The following is a 16,634-nucleotide window of genomic DNA, read 5'->3' as shown; positions in this document are numbered from 1 at the left end:
TAGAATCTATGGTCATTTAGAGAATCATGGTCTAATCAGGGACAGCCAGCATGGTTTTGTGAAGGGCAGATAGTGTCTAACAAGCCTGATAGAGTTCTTTGAGGAGGTGACCAGGCATATAGATGAGGGTAGTGTAGTTGATGTGATCTACATGGATTTTAGTAAGGCATGTGACAGGTTCCACATGGTAGACTTATTCAGAAAGTCAGAAGGCATGGGATCCAGGGAAGTTTGGCCAGGTGGATTCAGAATTGGCTTGCCTGCAGAAAGCAGAGGGCCGTGGTGGAGGGAGTACATTCAGATTGGAGGGTTGTGACTAGTGGTGTCCCACAAGGATCTGTTCTGGGACCTCTACGTTTCGTGATCTTTATTAACGACCTGGATGCGGGGGTAGAAGGGTGGGTTGGCAAGTTTACAGACAACACAAAGGTTGGTGGTGTTGTGGATAGTGTAGAGGATTGTCAAAGATTACAGAGAGACATTGATAGAATGCAGAAGTGGGCTGAGAGGTGGCAGATGGAGTTCAACCTGGAGAAGTGTGAGGTGGTACACTTTGGAAGGACAAACTCCAAGGCAGAGTACAGCATAAATGGCAGGATTCTTGGTAGTGTGGAGGAGCAGAGGGATCTGGGGGTACATGTCCACAGATCCCTGAAAGTTGCCTCACAGGTAGATAGGGTAGTTAAGAAAGCTTATGGAGTGTTGGCTTTCATAAGTTGAGGGATAGAGTTTAAGAGTCACGGGGTAATGATGCAGCTGTATAAAACTCTGGTTAGGCCACACTTGGAGTACTGTGTCCAGTTCTGGTCACCTCACTATAGGAAGGATGTGGAAGCATTGGAAAGGGTACAGAGGAGATTTACCAGGATGCTGCCTGGTTTAGAGAGTATGCATTATGATCAGAAATTAAGGGAGCTAAAGCTTTACTGTCTGGAGCGAAGGAGGATGAGAGGAGACCTGATAGAGGTACACAAGATATTAAGAGGAATAGATAGAGTGGACAGCCAGCGCCTCTTCCCCAAGGCACCATTGCTCAATACAAGAGGACATGGCTTTAAGGTAAGGGTTGGAAAGTTCAAGGGGGATATTAGAGGAAGTTTTTTTACTCAGAGAGTGGTTGGTGCATGGAATGCACTGCCTGAGTCAGTGGTGGAGGCAGATACACTAATGAAATTTAAGAGACTACTAGACAGGTATATGGAGGAATTAAAGATGGAGAGTTATATGGGAGGCAGGGTTTGAGGGTTGGCACAACATTGTGAGCAGAAGGGCCTGTACTCTGCTGTATTGTTTTAAGCTTTATGTTCTATCAATCTCTGGTTGGTCACATTTGGAGTACTGAATTCAGCTCTGGTCTCGCCTTTAAAGGGTCTGAAGAAAGTACAGCAGACATGCTGGCTGGTACTGCAGATGTTACCGGAGAGGTTGCTAAATTGGGATTGCTTTCTCCAGAGTGGTGGAGTCTGAGGGAAGAACGGATAGCATTTTTTAAAATTGCGGAAAAAAACAAAAACAAATTCTGATGACATCACAATGGCCGACATCACAATGGCTGATGACATCACAATGGCTGACATCACAATGGCTGATGACATCACAATGGCTGACATGACAATGGCTGATGACATCACAATGGCTGATGACATCACCATGGCTTTAAATCAAAATCACTAGAATTTGGTGGCAGTACCGATTTGGAGTACTTGGAGAATTTGGAGAATTACAGAAGAGATAACTTCGGAAAAAAATGGGTTTGGTATTGAGCAAATGCTTCCCCAGGAACAATGAGTTGGAAAGATCTCAGGTAATTCTTTTTTTTAAATATATTTTTATTGAAGGAATTACACAATACAGAATACATAATGGATTACATTTTAAGGCAGAGATTGACAGGTATCTGAGTAACCAGAGCATCAAAGGTTATGGTGAGAAGGCGGGGGAGTGGGACAAAATGGGAGAACGGATCAGCTCATGATAAAATGGCACAGCATACTCAATGGGCCGAATGGCCAACTTCTGCTCCTTTGTCTTATGGTATAATGGGACGCATTCAAAGGGCAGGGAGGGGGAAATCCAACAGATGGATGTACAGAATTTAAGTTGCTGGATGTTAAGTTTCCTGCCCATCTAATCTTTATTTTATCAAATCAGAAAGTACTAACGGCTAAAGAACTAATCTATTACTATTCCCTTGCCCTTGTGCAGTCTGCTTCATCAAAAGGAGGTGAGCCTGCATCAAGCAGGAACTCCAGCCCGAGTTCACTGTCATACCGTGGATCCTGCAGCTCGTCTGGTGACTCTGCTTTTGTGACACCCTCAGGTATGAAGTTTCTAACAATTATGTGTGAGCTATGTAGTGAGGACGGAGGTGTAGGGGCAGGTCTTCCAACGTGGGTGGGATAGTTTCTCTCGGAGGGTGACAAATGCCACAAGCCTCAACCCGGTGCCCTGATCCTGATACAGGACACCCCCCCCCAACCTCTCTTGGCTGGCATTGGTGTGTAGTGCATATGGCAGTCGGGGGTCCGCAAAAGCCAGGGTCAGCAACTCTTTCAGCGATTGAAAAGCCTCCTCACAGTTTGCATCCCCCCCCCCCACCCCCGTCCACAGGGCTCTGACGGTTTTAGATATTCTCCCACCTCTCAAGTAAATTTTTAGCTGATTTCTCCCTGCCCGGGGTATACATTTTGAATGATAAATGATTGGTTGAATTGGAAGCTACTACCTATTATAACTTTGATTTGATTGCATCCCTAATAGATTCCCATTCTGATCAGAGTCAATATGATCTCGAGCGCAGGATTCGTGCATTGAAAGTTGATCTGAGGGAACATAAAGCTATTGTAAAACAATTGAAGGAAGAGTATAAGCTTCGGAAGCAGAGAATGAAGGCACAGCAGGCCATTCTCAATAACCAACTAGGGGTAAGATTATCGTCGTACCTTCTTACCTTGACTGCCATGACAGTCGTTGATTAGGGCAATAAGAAAGTTGTATGTATACTACTCCAAAATCAATTTGCTATCCACAATATTCATTGTTTAATTTGGAAAACTGATGAAATTAAGTATATGGTTATTCAAAGGACTTGATGTAGCTTTATTCTTTTTCTTTCTGTTCCATTGCTGGAAAATCCTTTATATGAGCTCAACTCATTCTTAAGGCCCTTTGCATTGCTGTATTGCTTGTAACTTTCAAAAGTCTTTGAAAAGTATGTAGCATTCAACTGTACATTAAGTTGTCTTTCCCCAATTGCTGCTATTCTCCTGCTTTGTATCTGCTATGTTAAAGCAGCATGAGGCAATGCTTTATGAAAGTTTGGAGAATTGTTGCAGTCTTCACAATTTAGTCTGAGTTTTTATGGTGTAAAACTAAAATTTGATTTATTAAGTTGAAAATGCTTTTGCTGATGTGTTGAGTTTGTAGCCGCTGCCTTCGTATGCTGATGGAAAGCTGGTTCCGATCTTCTGTGATATATCTGATTTTTGGACTGTACTTTATATTGGTTTCCTTCAGTTTGTTGGTGTTTTCTTAATTGTGGCTGGTTGCTGGGTGGGTGATGTCACTGTTCTGAGGGGGTTGGGGATTGTTATTGTTTTTCTCTGTGAGTCAGAGATCGTCAGTGTTCTTTTCTTGTGCTGATGGTGGGGCAGAGTTGGTGCCTTTTCTTTCATCAACTGCCATGGTCTCTCTGTATTTATTAAGCGGCCTGGTCGAGGGAAGTGCCTGGTGTGAAAAGTGCTAGTCTTTGGCTCGAGAGTCTTTGGCGAGGAGACTACGCCAGGCACAATTGCAGAGGGTGAAGGCATGACCGCTAAGCTGATTCAGTGTGCTACGTGCATGATGTGGGAGGTCAGGGACACTGATGGTGCCCCCGGCTGCTACAGCTGTGGAAAGTGTGTCCAGATTCAGCTTCTGAAGGAGCATGTTGCAGCACTGAACAAAGAACTGGATGACCTCAGGTTTATCCGCGAAAACTCGGGTTTTCTGGACAGGACCTACAGTGAGGTTGTTACACCGAGGATACCGGAAGAGAGAAAGGGGGGGCGAAGATGAGGAAGGAAAGGATGTTTGAAGTACAGGAACCCCCAGGGGATGTACCTCTCGTAAACAGGTTCACCCTCTTGGAAGCTGTCAGGACAGAAGATACTGCCAGTTTGAGAGGCGGACAGGTCTGCGAGCCGAAAATTGGTGCAGAAACAGAGCCGAGGAGTCAGACATCAGGAAGAGCCGTGGTAGTAGGGGAGTCCATAGTAAGAGGTATGGAAAGGGGTTTCTGTGGCAACAGGCGAGATTTAAGGATGGTGTGTTGCCTCCCTGGTGCTAGGATCCAGGACATCACAGACCGACTGCAGGGAATCCTCAAGGGTGAAGGTGAACAGCTGGAAGTGGTAGTGCATGTCGGCACAAATGACATCGGGAAGAAGAGGAAGGACATTCTGCAGCGGGACTTCAGAGAACTCGGAAGAAGTCTGAAAAGCAGGACTTCCAGGGTGGTTATCTCTGGTTTGCTTCCAGTTCCTCGTGCTGGAGAGGGCAGGAACAGGGAGATAATGGATCTGAATGTGTGGCTGAGGAACTGGTGCAGGAAGCAAGGATTTACATTCTTGGACCACTGGGATCTGTTTTGGGGTAGGGATGAATTGTACAAAAGGGACGGGTTGCACCTTAATAGGCGGGGGACCAACATTGTGGCAGACAGGTTTGCCATTGCAACACGGATGTGTTTAAACTAAGTAGTGGGGGGGAGGGGATGAACTGGAAATATAAGGATGGAGTTAAAGGGAAAGTGAAAATAAGAAAAGTTAAAAAGGACAACAGAATCAATGGAGCAGAAAGCTCAAGAAGAGGTCATACAGTATGGCCAAGTGAAATAGGAATTGATATGAAAGGAGAGGGAAGTAACGAATTGAAAGTATTATATATGAATGCACGAAGTATAAGGAATAAAGTATATGAGCTTGAGGCTCAGTTGGAAATTGGCAAGTACGATGTTGTGGGAATAACTAAGACATGGCTTCAAGCGGACAGGGTCTGGGAAATGAATATTCAAGGATATACATCTTATCGAAAGGACAGACTGACTGGCAGAGGGGGTGGGGTGGCTCTGTTGGTGAGGAATGATATTCAGTCCCTTGCGAGGGGGGACATAGAATCTGGGGATGTAGAGTCAGTATGGATAGAACTGAGAAATTCTAAGGGTAGAAAGACCCTAATGGGAGTTATCTACAGGCCCTCCAAACAGCAGTCTGGATGTAGGGTGTAAGTTGAATGAAGAGTTAAAATTGGCTTGTCGCAAAGGTAATGATACAGTTGTCATGGGGGATTTCAACATGCAGGTAGTCTGGGAGAATCAGAATGGTACTGGACCCCAAGAAAGGGAGTTTGTGGAGTGCCTCCGAGATGGATTCTTAGAACAGCTGGTACTGGAGCCTACCAGGGAGAAGGCAATTCTAGATTTAGTGTTGTGCAATGAACCGGATTTGATCAAGGATCTCAAGGTAAAGGAACCATTAGGAGGTAGTGACCATAATAAGATATGTTTTAACCTACAATTTGAGAAGGAGAAGGGAAAATCGGATGTGTCAGTATTACAGTTGAACAAAGGGAACCATGGAGCTATGAGGGAGGAGCTGGCCAAAGTTCAATGGAACAATACCCTAGCAGGGAAGACAGTGGAACAAAAATGGCAGGTATTTCTGGGAATAATGCAGAAGGTGCAGGATCGGTTCATTCCAAAGAGGAAGAAAGATCCTAAGGGGAGTAAGGGGCGGCCATGGCTGACAAGGGAAGTAAAGGGCAGTATAAAAATAAAAGAGAAGTATAACATAGCAAAGATGAGCGGGAAACCGGAGGACTGGGAAGCTTTTAAAGAGCAACAGAAGATAACAAAAAAGGCAATACGCCAAGAAAAAATGAGGTACAAAGGTAAACTAGCCAAGAATATAAAGGAGGATAGTAAAAGCTTCTTTAGGTATGTGAATAGCAAAAAAAAAGTTAAGACCAAAATTGGGCCATTGAAGACAGAAACAGGTGAATTTATTATGGGGAACAAGGAAATGGCAGATGAGTTGAACAGGTACTTTGGATCTGTCTTCATTAGGGAAGACACAAACAATCTCCCAGATGTAATAGTGGCCAAAGGAACTAGGGTAAAGGATGAACTGAAGGAAATTTATATTAGGCAAGAAACAGTGTTGGATAGACTGTTGAGTCTGAAGGCTGATAAGTCCCCGGGACCTGATGGTCTGCATCCCAGCATACTTAAAGAGGTGGCTCTAGAAATCGTGGACGCATTGGTTATCATTTTCCAATGTTCTATAGATTCAGGAACAGTTCCTGCTGATTGGAGGGTGGCTAATGTTATCCCACTTTTCAAGAAAGGAGGGAGAGAGAAAACAGGGAATTATAGACTAGTTAGCCTAACGTCAGTGGTGGGAAAGATGCTGGAGTCAATTATAAAAGAGGAAATTACAACACATTTGGATAGCAGTAGAAGGATCAGTCCGAGTCAGCATGGATTTATGAAGGGAAAATCATGCTTGACTAATCTTCTGGAGTTTTTTGAGGATGTAACTATAAAAATGGACAAGGGAGAGCCAGTGGATGTAGTGTACCTGGATATCCAGAAAGCTTTTGATAAGGTCCCACATAGGAGATTAGTGGGCAAAATTAGGGCACATGGTATTGGGGGCAGAGTACTGACATGGATAGAAAATTGGCTGGCTGACAGGAAAGAGTAGTGATTAACGGGTCCCTTTTGGAATGGCAGGCTGTGACCAGTGGGGTACCACAAGGTTCCGTGCTGGGACCGCAGCTGTTTACAATATACAATAATGATTTAGATGAAGGGATTAGAAGTAACATTCGCAAATTTGCTGATGACACAAAGCTGGGTGGCAGTGTGAAATGTCAGGAGGATGTTATGAGAATGCAGGGTGACTTGGACAGGTTGGGTGAGTGGGCAAATGTACGGCAGATGCAGTTTAATGTGGATAAATGTGAGATTATCCACTTTGGTGGCAAGAACAGGAAGGCAGATTACTATCTAAATGGAGTCAAGTTAGGAAAAGGGGAAGTACAACGAGATCTAGGTGTTCTTGTACATCAGTCAATGAAAGCAAGCATGCAGGTACAGCAGGCAGTGAAGAAAGCTAATGGCATGCTGGCTTTTATAACAAGAGGAATTGAGTATAGGAGTAAAGAGGTCCTTCTGCAGCTGTACAGGGCCCTGGTGAGACCCCACCTGGAGTATTGTGTGCAGTTTTGGTCTCCAAATTTGAGGAAGGACATTCTTGCTATTGAGGGAGTGCAGCGTAGGTTCACAAAGTTAATTCCCGGAATGGTGGGACTATCATATGTTGAAAGATTGGAGCGACTGGGCTTGTATACACTGGAATTTAGAAGGATGAGAGGGGATCTGATTGAAACATATAAGATTATTAAGGGATTGGACACACTGGAGGCAGGAAGCATGTTCCCGCTGATGGGTGAGTCCAGAACTAGAGGCTACAGTTTAAGAATAAGGGATAGGCCATTTAGAACAGAGATGCAGAAAAACTTTTTCACCCAGAGAGTGGTGGATATGTGGAATGCTCTGTCCCAGAAGGCAGTGGAGGCCAAGTCTCTGGAGGCATTCAGGAGAAAGCTAGATAGAGCTCTTATAGATAGTGGGGTCAAGGGATATGGGGAGAGGGCAGGAACGGGGTACTGATTGTGTATGATCAGCCATGATCACAGTGAATGGTGGTGCTGGCTAGAAGGGCCAAATGGCCTACTCCTGCACCTACTGTCTATTGTCTATTTCAGTCTATCTGGAGAAGACAGCTATCAGAGTTGTCAAAGTATGAACATTTAACCTTTCTCTTGTACAGCACAATGCCGAGTTAATCAGGAAGGCTGAAGAAGAGCAAAACAAAGAAGTGTCCAGTTCCACCAAGCCTTCCTCCACTGCTGCTGAGAGGCCCAGGGCTAGACCACTTTCTTTACAAAGGTAATGTCACTAGACAATACAGCCTTAGTTGGAAAGAGACTTTTCAGAATATTGGTAGTATCACTGTTTTATAAATTAAACATAATGGGATGCCTTCTCCCCTATTGAAAGTACTTTTTAAAAATTAGGTTGCACTTGACTGTTCTTCAATTATTTAGCCGACTTCTTTAAAGAGTAGTATTTTCTACTAAGGAGATGGAGCATGGAACAATGTCAGTGACTTTTGAAATATTATTTCAGTAATTCTGTTTCTCTCTTTTTAGATACTGCTTGACCTGCTGAATATTTCTGTCATTCTCTTTGGACTTCCAGTATCTGTGATATTTGGATTTCTGTTTTCAAAAAGTTTACCTAAATTTCTAGCAGGTTTTCTTTCAATAGCTGATTGTTCCATCCAGTGACATAATTCATTCTATTTTGCAGTTTAATGATAATCTGTAAAATTTGCTGTGCTGCTGAGACTGTGGGATTTGGCTCAGAAGTGTTGTGAGTAGCTTGCTGTAACATGCACAGAATCGGGCAGAATTTGTGAAAAGAAAAGCAGTCTACAGTGTTGATCTGTTATCCTTTGTCACTGCAAAATTCTAAAGACAATATGATATTTATCTGCCAAGCTCTTAAGCTCAAAATTTGATTTTTGCTTTTTGTTTTCAGGACTGAATCTGCAAAGAGCAGGAAATCTAAAATGTCACTGAGCTGCATTGCTAAGCAGGGTAGGTCTGCATATCAAAACATTCTGTCTGTAAACACCTGAGATGACACATTCCAAAAAAAAACTTGATGAAAGAAAGTCTTTTTAAGTTGAAAGTTTACAAGTATAAACACTTTTAAAAATTAGTTGAACGACTAAATTATGTTTCTAAAAATAGAACCTACCTGCCTATTTCCTAAGCCAAACTCGTAGAACCATAAAAATAAATATGATGGGAATTATAACTATGATGGGAATTGTATCTGTGATGGTCTAGAAAAGAGCTATCCATTCTAATTCCACATCCTAGGCCTCTTATGGAGCCAGTGATCATTAATGGAGAATGTGTGGAGCAGGTTAAGACCTACAAGTATCTGGGAGTACAGTTAGACGAGAAGCTAGACTGGACTGCCAACACAGATGCCTTGTGCAGGAAGGCACAGAGTCGATTGTACTTCCTAAGAAGGTTGGCGTCATTCAATGTCTGTAGTGAGATGCTGAAGATGTTCTATAGGTCAGTTGTGGAGAGCGCCCTCTTCTTTGTGGTGGCGTGTTGGGGAGGAAGCATTAAGAAGAGGGACGCCTCACGTCTTAATAAGCTGGTAAGGAAGGCGGGCTCTGTCGTGGGCAAAGTACTGGAGAGTTTAACATCGGTAGCTGAGCGAAGGGCGCTGAGTAGGCTACGGTCAATTATGGATAACTCTGAACATCCTCTACATAGCACCATCCAGAGACAGAGAAGCAGTTTCAGCGACAGGTTACTATCGATGCAATGCTCTTCAGACAGGATGAAGAGGTCAATACTCCCCAATGCCATTAGGCTTTACAATTCTACCGTCAGCACTTAAGAACTTTTTAAAAGCTATTATTAATGCTTTTTGAGATAGTGATTTAGATGCATATCATATTTTTTACTGAGTTAAGTATTGTATGTAATTAGTTTTGCTACAACAAGTGTATGGGACATTGGAAAAAAAGTTGAATTTCCCCATGGGGATGAATAAAGTATCTATCTATCTATCTATCATCCTACCTCAGGCTCTGTAGACCGGTTGATCACAGCTCTTCAGATATTCATTTACTTTTTTAATATGAGGGGAAATTATGCCTTTGAAGTATTCCAGATCCCTCTACCACCCTCTGAGTGAAAATACTTTTAATACTGCTAGCAGTTACTATGCACCTCAGTTTTTTTTCAATCCCCCTGTTCAGGAAATAAGTCCTTCTCATTTCTGCCATTTAATCCTCCCAATTTTATACACCTCAAGACTAGAAAACAACCCAAACTTATCCAATCTTTCCTCCATCCATAGCTACAATTTTCCAGGCTTAACAATATCTCTTGTAAGACCTACCTGGAGTCCCAGAATCCAGGCTATTCGTATGGTATGGTATTGAAAGGATTACTCTACCAATAGAGATGCAATGGTAATCGGAAGCCTGTCTGGTTTTATCAATCTAACAAATAATGTAGTCCTAATTTTAAAAAGAAATAGGAAGTGTTCTTCCTCGTGTTCGGGCCAGTGTTTTTCTGGCAACTGACATTTAGAACATTATCTAGTCTGTAATCTCTCCATCACTTTCAGATGCCTGGCCCAGATCACTTTATTTTCACTATGGATTTAGTGTTTATACATTTCCATCCCCCTCTAGGAAGTCCTTAAAGTTCTGCTTCTTTCTAGACAACAGACCTTATCAGTTCCCCTTCATCGCCATCTTTCCTCATCTGGTAGAACTAGTTCTTACTCTCAAGTTTGACTTAGGTTCCTCCCACTTTCTCCAAACAAAAGGTGTAGCCTCGGACAGTTGCATGGGCCCCAATTAAGCATGCCTTTTCAGCAGTTATATGGGACAGTCCATATTTCAAGCCTTCACTCGTAATGCCTTGGCTTCCTGTATATGGCGAGTATGCAGTAGCTTCATTTTGTGGACAGTTGTAACAGTGAATCAGATGCCCGATATGTTGACTCCACCTGCTCTTCTTGATGATCTCCAGGGTCCCGAGCATGTCCAGCAAAGTCAGATTAAACCTCTCAGGCTGGGGATCACCCAGTGGGTGATAGGGCATGGTCCTCAATTTCTCAACTCCCAGCATGCCCAGTAACTCATAGATGAGTCTACTCTCAAAGTCCCGTCCCTGGTCACTATGTATCCACCTGGGAAGGCCATAATGCACGAAATACTTCTCCCATAACACTTTTGCAACTGTAGTCACCTTCTGGTCCTTGGTAGGAAAAGCCTGAGCATATCTAGTGTGGTGATCCGTGATGACTAAGACATTCGCTGTGTTGTTGACATCGGGTTCTATGGCCAGGAAATCCATACGCACCAGGTCCAGGGGCCCTGCACTCTGCAAGTGTGATAAAGGAGCTGCCTGCACAGGCAGTGTCTTCCACCGTGTGCAGCGAATGCACGACTTGTAGTATTCTTCACCCTCCGACTTCATCCGGGGCCAGTAAAACCGGTCTCTGAGCAATCCATAGGTCTTTTCCACCCCCAAATCATCATGACGTGACCTCAACGCAATCTTCCAATACTTCTCCGGCAGGACCGGCCGCCAACGCCGAGGTCGGTCTGGGGGTGACATGAGCCGGCATAAAATTTGGTTCTTTAACTTCAATCGAGGCCATTCTCTCAGTGATGGAGGAACCGAAGCGTGTTTCGTCTTTTCCACCTGTGCCGTATCCCCCTTTTCAACCGCGTACCAGATAGTGCCAATGCCCGGGTCATCTCACTCAGTAACTGCCACTTCTCCAGAACTCAATTCTGGCAGCTCTTGGTCCTCAGAGCAGTCAGGTTACAGTAAACTGGGGGTAGGGCGTCATCAGAAGCCCCCAATTGATCCGCCGCTCGATTCGGCCTCTCCTTTTCCTCAGCCTTTACGGTGATAGCAAACTGACACATGGCCTTCACCCCAGGGGCGGGAACGCTCTCCCACTCCTCGTCCCTCTCCAGTCCCTCATGCATCCGTCAGGACAAAGTGTCCGCATCAACGTTCCGGCTCCCCGGCCGGTACTTCAGGCTGACAAGGCCGCTAACCACCGATGGCCTGTGGCATCCAGTTTCGCCGAGGTCAGGATGCGAGTGAGTGGGTTGTTGTCCGCCCGCCCCGGAGAGACAGTCACTCAGCTTACCCACCACCACCCATTTCAACGCCAGGTATTCCAACTTGTGGCGGGGATATTTTCTCTCAGAGGGCGACAAACTCTGGCAGACAAACGCCACAGGCCTCAAACCAATGCCCTGATCCTGATACAGGACGCACCCAACCCCTCTAGGCTGGCATCGGTGTGCAGTGCATACAGCCGTCGGGGGTCCGCAAAAGCCAGGGTCAGCAACTCCTTCAGCGATTGAAAAGCCTCCTCACATTTTGCATCCCCCCCCCCCCACCCCGCCGTCCAGAGGGCTCTGACAGGTTTAGATATTCTCCCACCTCCCAAGTAAATTTTTAGTTGATTTCTCCCTGCCGAGGTATATATTTTGAATGATAAATGATTGGTTGAATTGGAAGCTACAACCTATTATAACTTTGATTTGATTGCATCCCTAACAGAGAGAGAATTACCTATGAACTTGCAGAGGAAGACATTGAAGGCAATGGAGGCCAGTCTTATGAGAAAACTTAACGTAAGATTATAGTCGTACCTTCTTGCCCTGCCAGCCTTTGATTAGGACAATCAACTGCACCAACGAATCGTGCCTGTACCAGATAGTCCTCTGTATAATATGGGACTATTTGATGCCGTAGTAACACGTTATTGAGCTTGCGCTATTAGGCGCGTATTGATCTGTATATATGTGGTCAGTTCGGGTCCCGTAAGTTTTTTAAAAAACTGTTAACTTAGTTCCCGTCTCTAGCATTTTTATTTATAGTTTTGTTGTGTAACCCGGCCACATACACAGCAAGAAATGGATTGAATCGCTAAATGATGAGATCCAATCTTTCTGTCACAATAACCTCACCCTGCTCTAGAAATAATGCTTACTGCTATGGGTTTCTGTTCTGTTAGCCATTGTCTGCATTTAATTGTCACAAGGGCCACTTAGTTGTGTATTTTTGATTTTGGCATATTTTAAAGCAAAAGTGTCTTTTTTTCCCCAGAATTGTGTTCAGGGTTAGATGACATTGTTCAATTTCATTTCTTTCCTTTCCCCAGTTTCAGTTGAACATCATCAAGCAGCTCTCCGCAATTGCCTTGACCTTGGGGGTTGAGCGTACCCGGAGTGAGCTGCTCCCAATTCTGACTGGTAGGTACAAAGCTGCGCCTGGCCAGGCTGCCTCGGTTTGAACAATCGCCTGTCAGAGTCATCTTGCCACACTGATTTCTTGTCTCAATGCAGAGACCTCTTACGAAGAAGAGGAGGTGCTGCTGGCATTGGCAGAGCAACTAGGGAGCTTCATGGTGTTCGTTGGTGGACCGGAGTACGTTCACTGTTTGCTGGTAAGAGCGGATGTACCTTTGCAAAACACTGCACAGGATGGTCATGTGGTTATTGTCATTGAGGCGGTATTACCGTCTTAATAAAGGTTAATTTCCAGAAGCTGATTCTCAAAGCAGCAGGGTTCCACAGGCACTGATAAAGTAAATGACTTAATAATTAGTCATAGAGAAGTTCAGCATGTTCCCCTTAAACATTTCACCTTTCACCCTTAACCCATGACCTCTAGCTGCAGTCTCATCCAACCTCGGTGGACAATGACTGCTTGCATTTACCCTGTCTAACCCCCTCATAATCTTGTATCCCTCTGACACATCTCTTTGCAATCTTCTAGGTTCCAAGTTATAAAGTCCTAACATATTCAAACTTTCCATATAACTCAGGTCCTCCAGACCCGGCAATGTTTTCTTTGTTATGATAGGTTGCTTGAATGAGGGGTAAATGGACACATACGGAACCCTCTCTGCTTTTATTGTTTGCAATAAAATTTTCGTAGCAGATGAGGCTTTGTGCCACCCCAACATACTTGTAAGCACGAGAAAGTCTGCCGGCGCTGGAGATCCACAGCAACGCTGGAGGAAATCAGCAGCTCAGGCAGCGTTTATGGAAAAGAGTAAGCTGTCGAGGTTTCGGGCTGAGACCCTTCTTCAGGACCTGGTTGAAATATTGGAAGGGTGTATCATCGAGCATCGCTACAGTGAAGTGTAGTTACTCTACCCCTGATCGAGGTTCACCCGCGCAATCTTTTGGAAAACGTACACGGACTGATACCATCCCCGGAACACTGAAACCTCTGCTCAGTATTTATCAAAAATATGTTCAACATGAGCCAAACCGGGGGAAACAAAGCACAGATTTTAATGCTTAGATGCAATGGTCCTATGCATTAAATATTTATTTAAAATAACATACTTGTATTGTTCTTAAATACTCATAATGGGGAACAAGATTCTGAAATTAAATAATGAGGGCATCAGGCTATTACAGGGCATGGTTCAAATTAAAATGATTTTCAGTGATCAGTTCATCATAGGACAATTCAGAATTAAAATAATGAAATGAATTTATTAAACCACCAAAGTAGACTGTAATGCTCGATCTGTGAGGTTTAACCAGGATGCTGCCTGGTTTAGAGGAAATGCTGCAACTTTATTAGACTCTGGGCAGACCACGTCTGGAGTATTGCATGCAGTTCTGGTTGTCCCACTATAGGAAAGATGTTGGGGCTTTGGGGACGATGCAGAAGAGGTTCACCAGAATGCTGCCTGGTTTGGAGGACATGCAATCATGAGAGCTGGATAAATTTGTGTTGTTTTCTCTGCAGCGTTGAGGTTAAGGGGAGATCTGATAGGGGTTTGCAAGATTATGACAGGCAGCGGCATAGGCATAGATAAAATAGATAGGAATATCTGTTTCCCAGGATTGAAATGTCTAAAACCGGAGGCATGCATTGAAGGTGAGACGGAGTAGGTTCAAGGGGGAATGTGAGGGGTAAGTTTTTTTACCATCAGAGTGGTGGATGCCTGGAATACATCGACTGGTATGATAAATACATTAGAGGCTTTTAAGAGACTTTTGGATAGGCACATGGGTATGAGAAAGATGGAGGGAGATGGACATTGTATAGGTAGGAGGGATTCGTTTTTGATTTTCTTTTGAGCTGGTTCTTGTGGGTCACAGGGCCTGATCCTGTGCTGTACTGTTCCATGTTCTACTCTATTATTCCAAATTAGACATTCCAGCATTCAGTATGTAGAGTGTGTACCTTCTTTTTGTATTGTTAATCTGATCATTCCTTTCAAAAATGTTCTCTATTTCTGTAAAATTACCTGCGAGTACAGGCAGAGAATCCTTAAAGCATTTATATAACCATATAACAATTACAGCCCGGAAACAGGCCATCTCAGCCCTTTTAGTCCATGCCCAACGCTTACTCTCACCTTGTCCCACCGACCTGCACTCAGCCCATAACCCTCCATTCCTTTCCTGTCCATATACTTATCCAATTTTTTTTAAATGACAATATCGAACCTGCCTCTACCACTTCTACTGGAAGCTCGTTCCACACAACTACCACTCTATGAGTAAAGAAGTTACCCCTCGTGTTACCCCTAAACTTTTGCCCCTTAACTCTCAACTCATGTCCTCTTGTTTGAATCTCCCCTACTCTCAATGGTAAAAGCCTATCCACGTCAACTCAATCTATCCCCCCTCATAATTTTAAATACCTCTATCAAGTCCCCCCTCAACCTTCTACGCTCCAAAGAATAAAGACCTAACTTGTTCAACCTTTCTCTGTAACTTAAGTGCTGAAACCCAGGTAACATTCTAGTAAATCTTCTCTGTACTCTCTCTATTTTGTTGACATCTTTCCTATAATTTGGGGACCAGAACTGTACACAATACTCCAAATTTGGCCTCACCAATGCCTTGTACAATTTTAACATTACATCAATACTCAATACACCTATACTCAATGCTCTAATTTATAAAGGCCAGCATACCAAAAGCTTTCTTCACCACCTTATCCACATGAGATTCCACCTTCAGGGAACTATGCACCATTATTCCTAGATCACTCTGTTCTACTGCATTCTTCAATGCCCTACCATTTACCGTGTATGTCTTATTTTGATAATTCCTACCAAAATGTAGCACCTCTCACTTATCAGCATTAAACTCCATCTGCCATCTTGCAGCCCACTCTTCTAACTGGCCTAAAAGTCTCTGCAGGCTTTGAAAACCTACTTCATTATCCATGCCACCTATCTTAGTATCACCTGCATACTTACTAATGCAATTTACCACCCCATCATCCAGATCATTAATGTACGTGACAAACAACATTGGACCCAGTACAGATCCCTGAGGTACACCACTAGTCACCAGCCTCCAACCAGACAAACAGTTATCCACCACTACTCTCTGGCATCTTCCATCCAGCCATTGTTGAAGCCATTTTATTACTTCAATATTAATACCTAACGATTGAACCTTCCTAACTAACCTTCCGTGTGGAACCTTGTCAAAGGCCTTACTGAAGTCCACATAGACAACATCCACTGCTTTACCCTCGTCAACTTTCCTCGTAACCTCTTCAAAAAATTCAGTAAGATTTGTCAAACATGACCTTCCACGCACAAATCCATGTTGACTATTCCTAATCAGACCCTGTCTATCCAGATAACTATATATACCATCTCTAAGAATACTTCCCATTAACTTACCCACCACTGACGTCAAACTTACAGGCCGATAATTGCTAGGTTTACTCTTAGAACCCTTTTAAAACAATGGAACCATATGAGCAATACGCCAATCCTCCGGCACCTTCTTTCACTGCTCTATCACTCTGTGTCCAATCCCCCTTGCAAATTAGTTTAAACCCTCCTGAACCATGCTAGCAAACCTGCCAGCAAGGATATTGCTCCCCCTCGAGTTCAGGTGCAACCCAGCCGATCTGTACAGGTCCCAGCTTCCCCAGAAGAGATCCCAATGGTCCAAAACTCT

The 16,634-nt window shown here is 43.9% G+C and overlaps 1 protein-coding gene across 1 annotated transcript in view; it reads left to right on the top strand.

The window, feature by feature from the left end:
- The first annotated feature begins 1,408 nt into the window (after positions 1 to 1,408).
- LOC140730662 (serine/threonine-protein phosphatase 2A 65 kDa regulatory subunit A beta isoform-like) overlaps positions 1,409 to 16,634 on the top strand; it is a 67,522-nt gene continuing 52,296 nt past the window's right edge. Inside the window, exons 1-8 of the mRNA XM_073051412.1 lie at positions 1,409 to 1,804; positions 2,206 to 2,320; positions 2,761 to 2,924; positions 7,875 to 7,993; positions 8,648 to 8,706; positions 12,238 to 12,311; positions 12,842 to 12,932; positions 13,026 to 13,126. Of these exons, the coding sequence (XP_072907513.1) occupies positions 1,748 to 1,804; positions 2,206 to 2,320; positions 2,761 to 2,924; positions 7,875 to 7,993; positions 8,648 to 8,706; positions 12,238 to 12,311; positions 12,842 to 12,932; positions 13,026 to 13,126 (780 nt within the window). The 5' untranslated portion in view covers positions 1,409 to 1,747. The remainder of the gene's footprint in view (positions 1,805 to 2,205; positions 2,321 to 2,760; positions 2,925 to 7,874; positions 7,994 to 8,647; positions 8,707 to 12,237; positions 12,312 to 12,841; positions 12,933 to 13,025; positions 13,127 to 16,634) is intronic.

This window comes from Hemitrygon akajei, chromosome 7 (genome assembly GCF_048418815.1).
Source record: "Hemitrygon akajei chromosome 7, sHemAka1.3, whole genome shotgun sequence".
In the NCBI taxonomy this organism is placed as follows: domain Eukaryota; kingdom Metazoa; phylum Chordata; class Chondrichthyes; order Myliobatiformes; family Dasyatidae; genus Hemitrygon; species Hemitrygon akajei.
The sequence above is the reverse complement of the archived record's forward strand: the minus strand, read 5'-3'. Positions and strand labels throughout refer to the sequence as shown.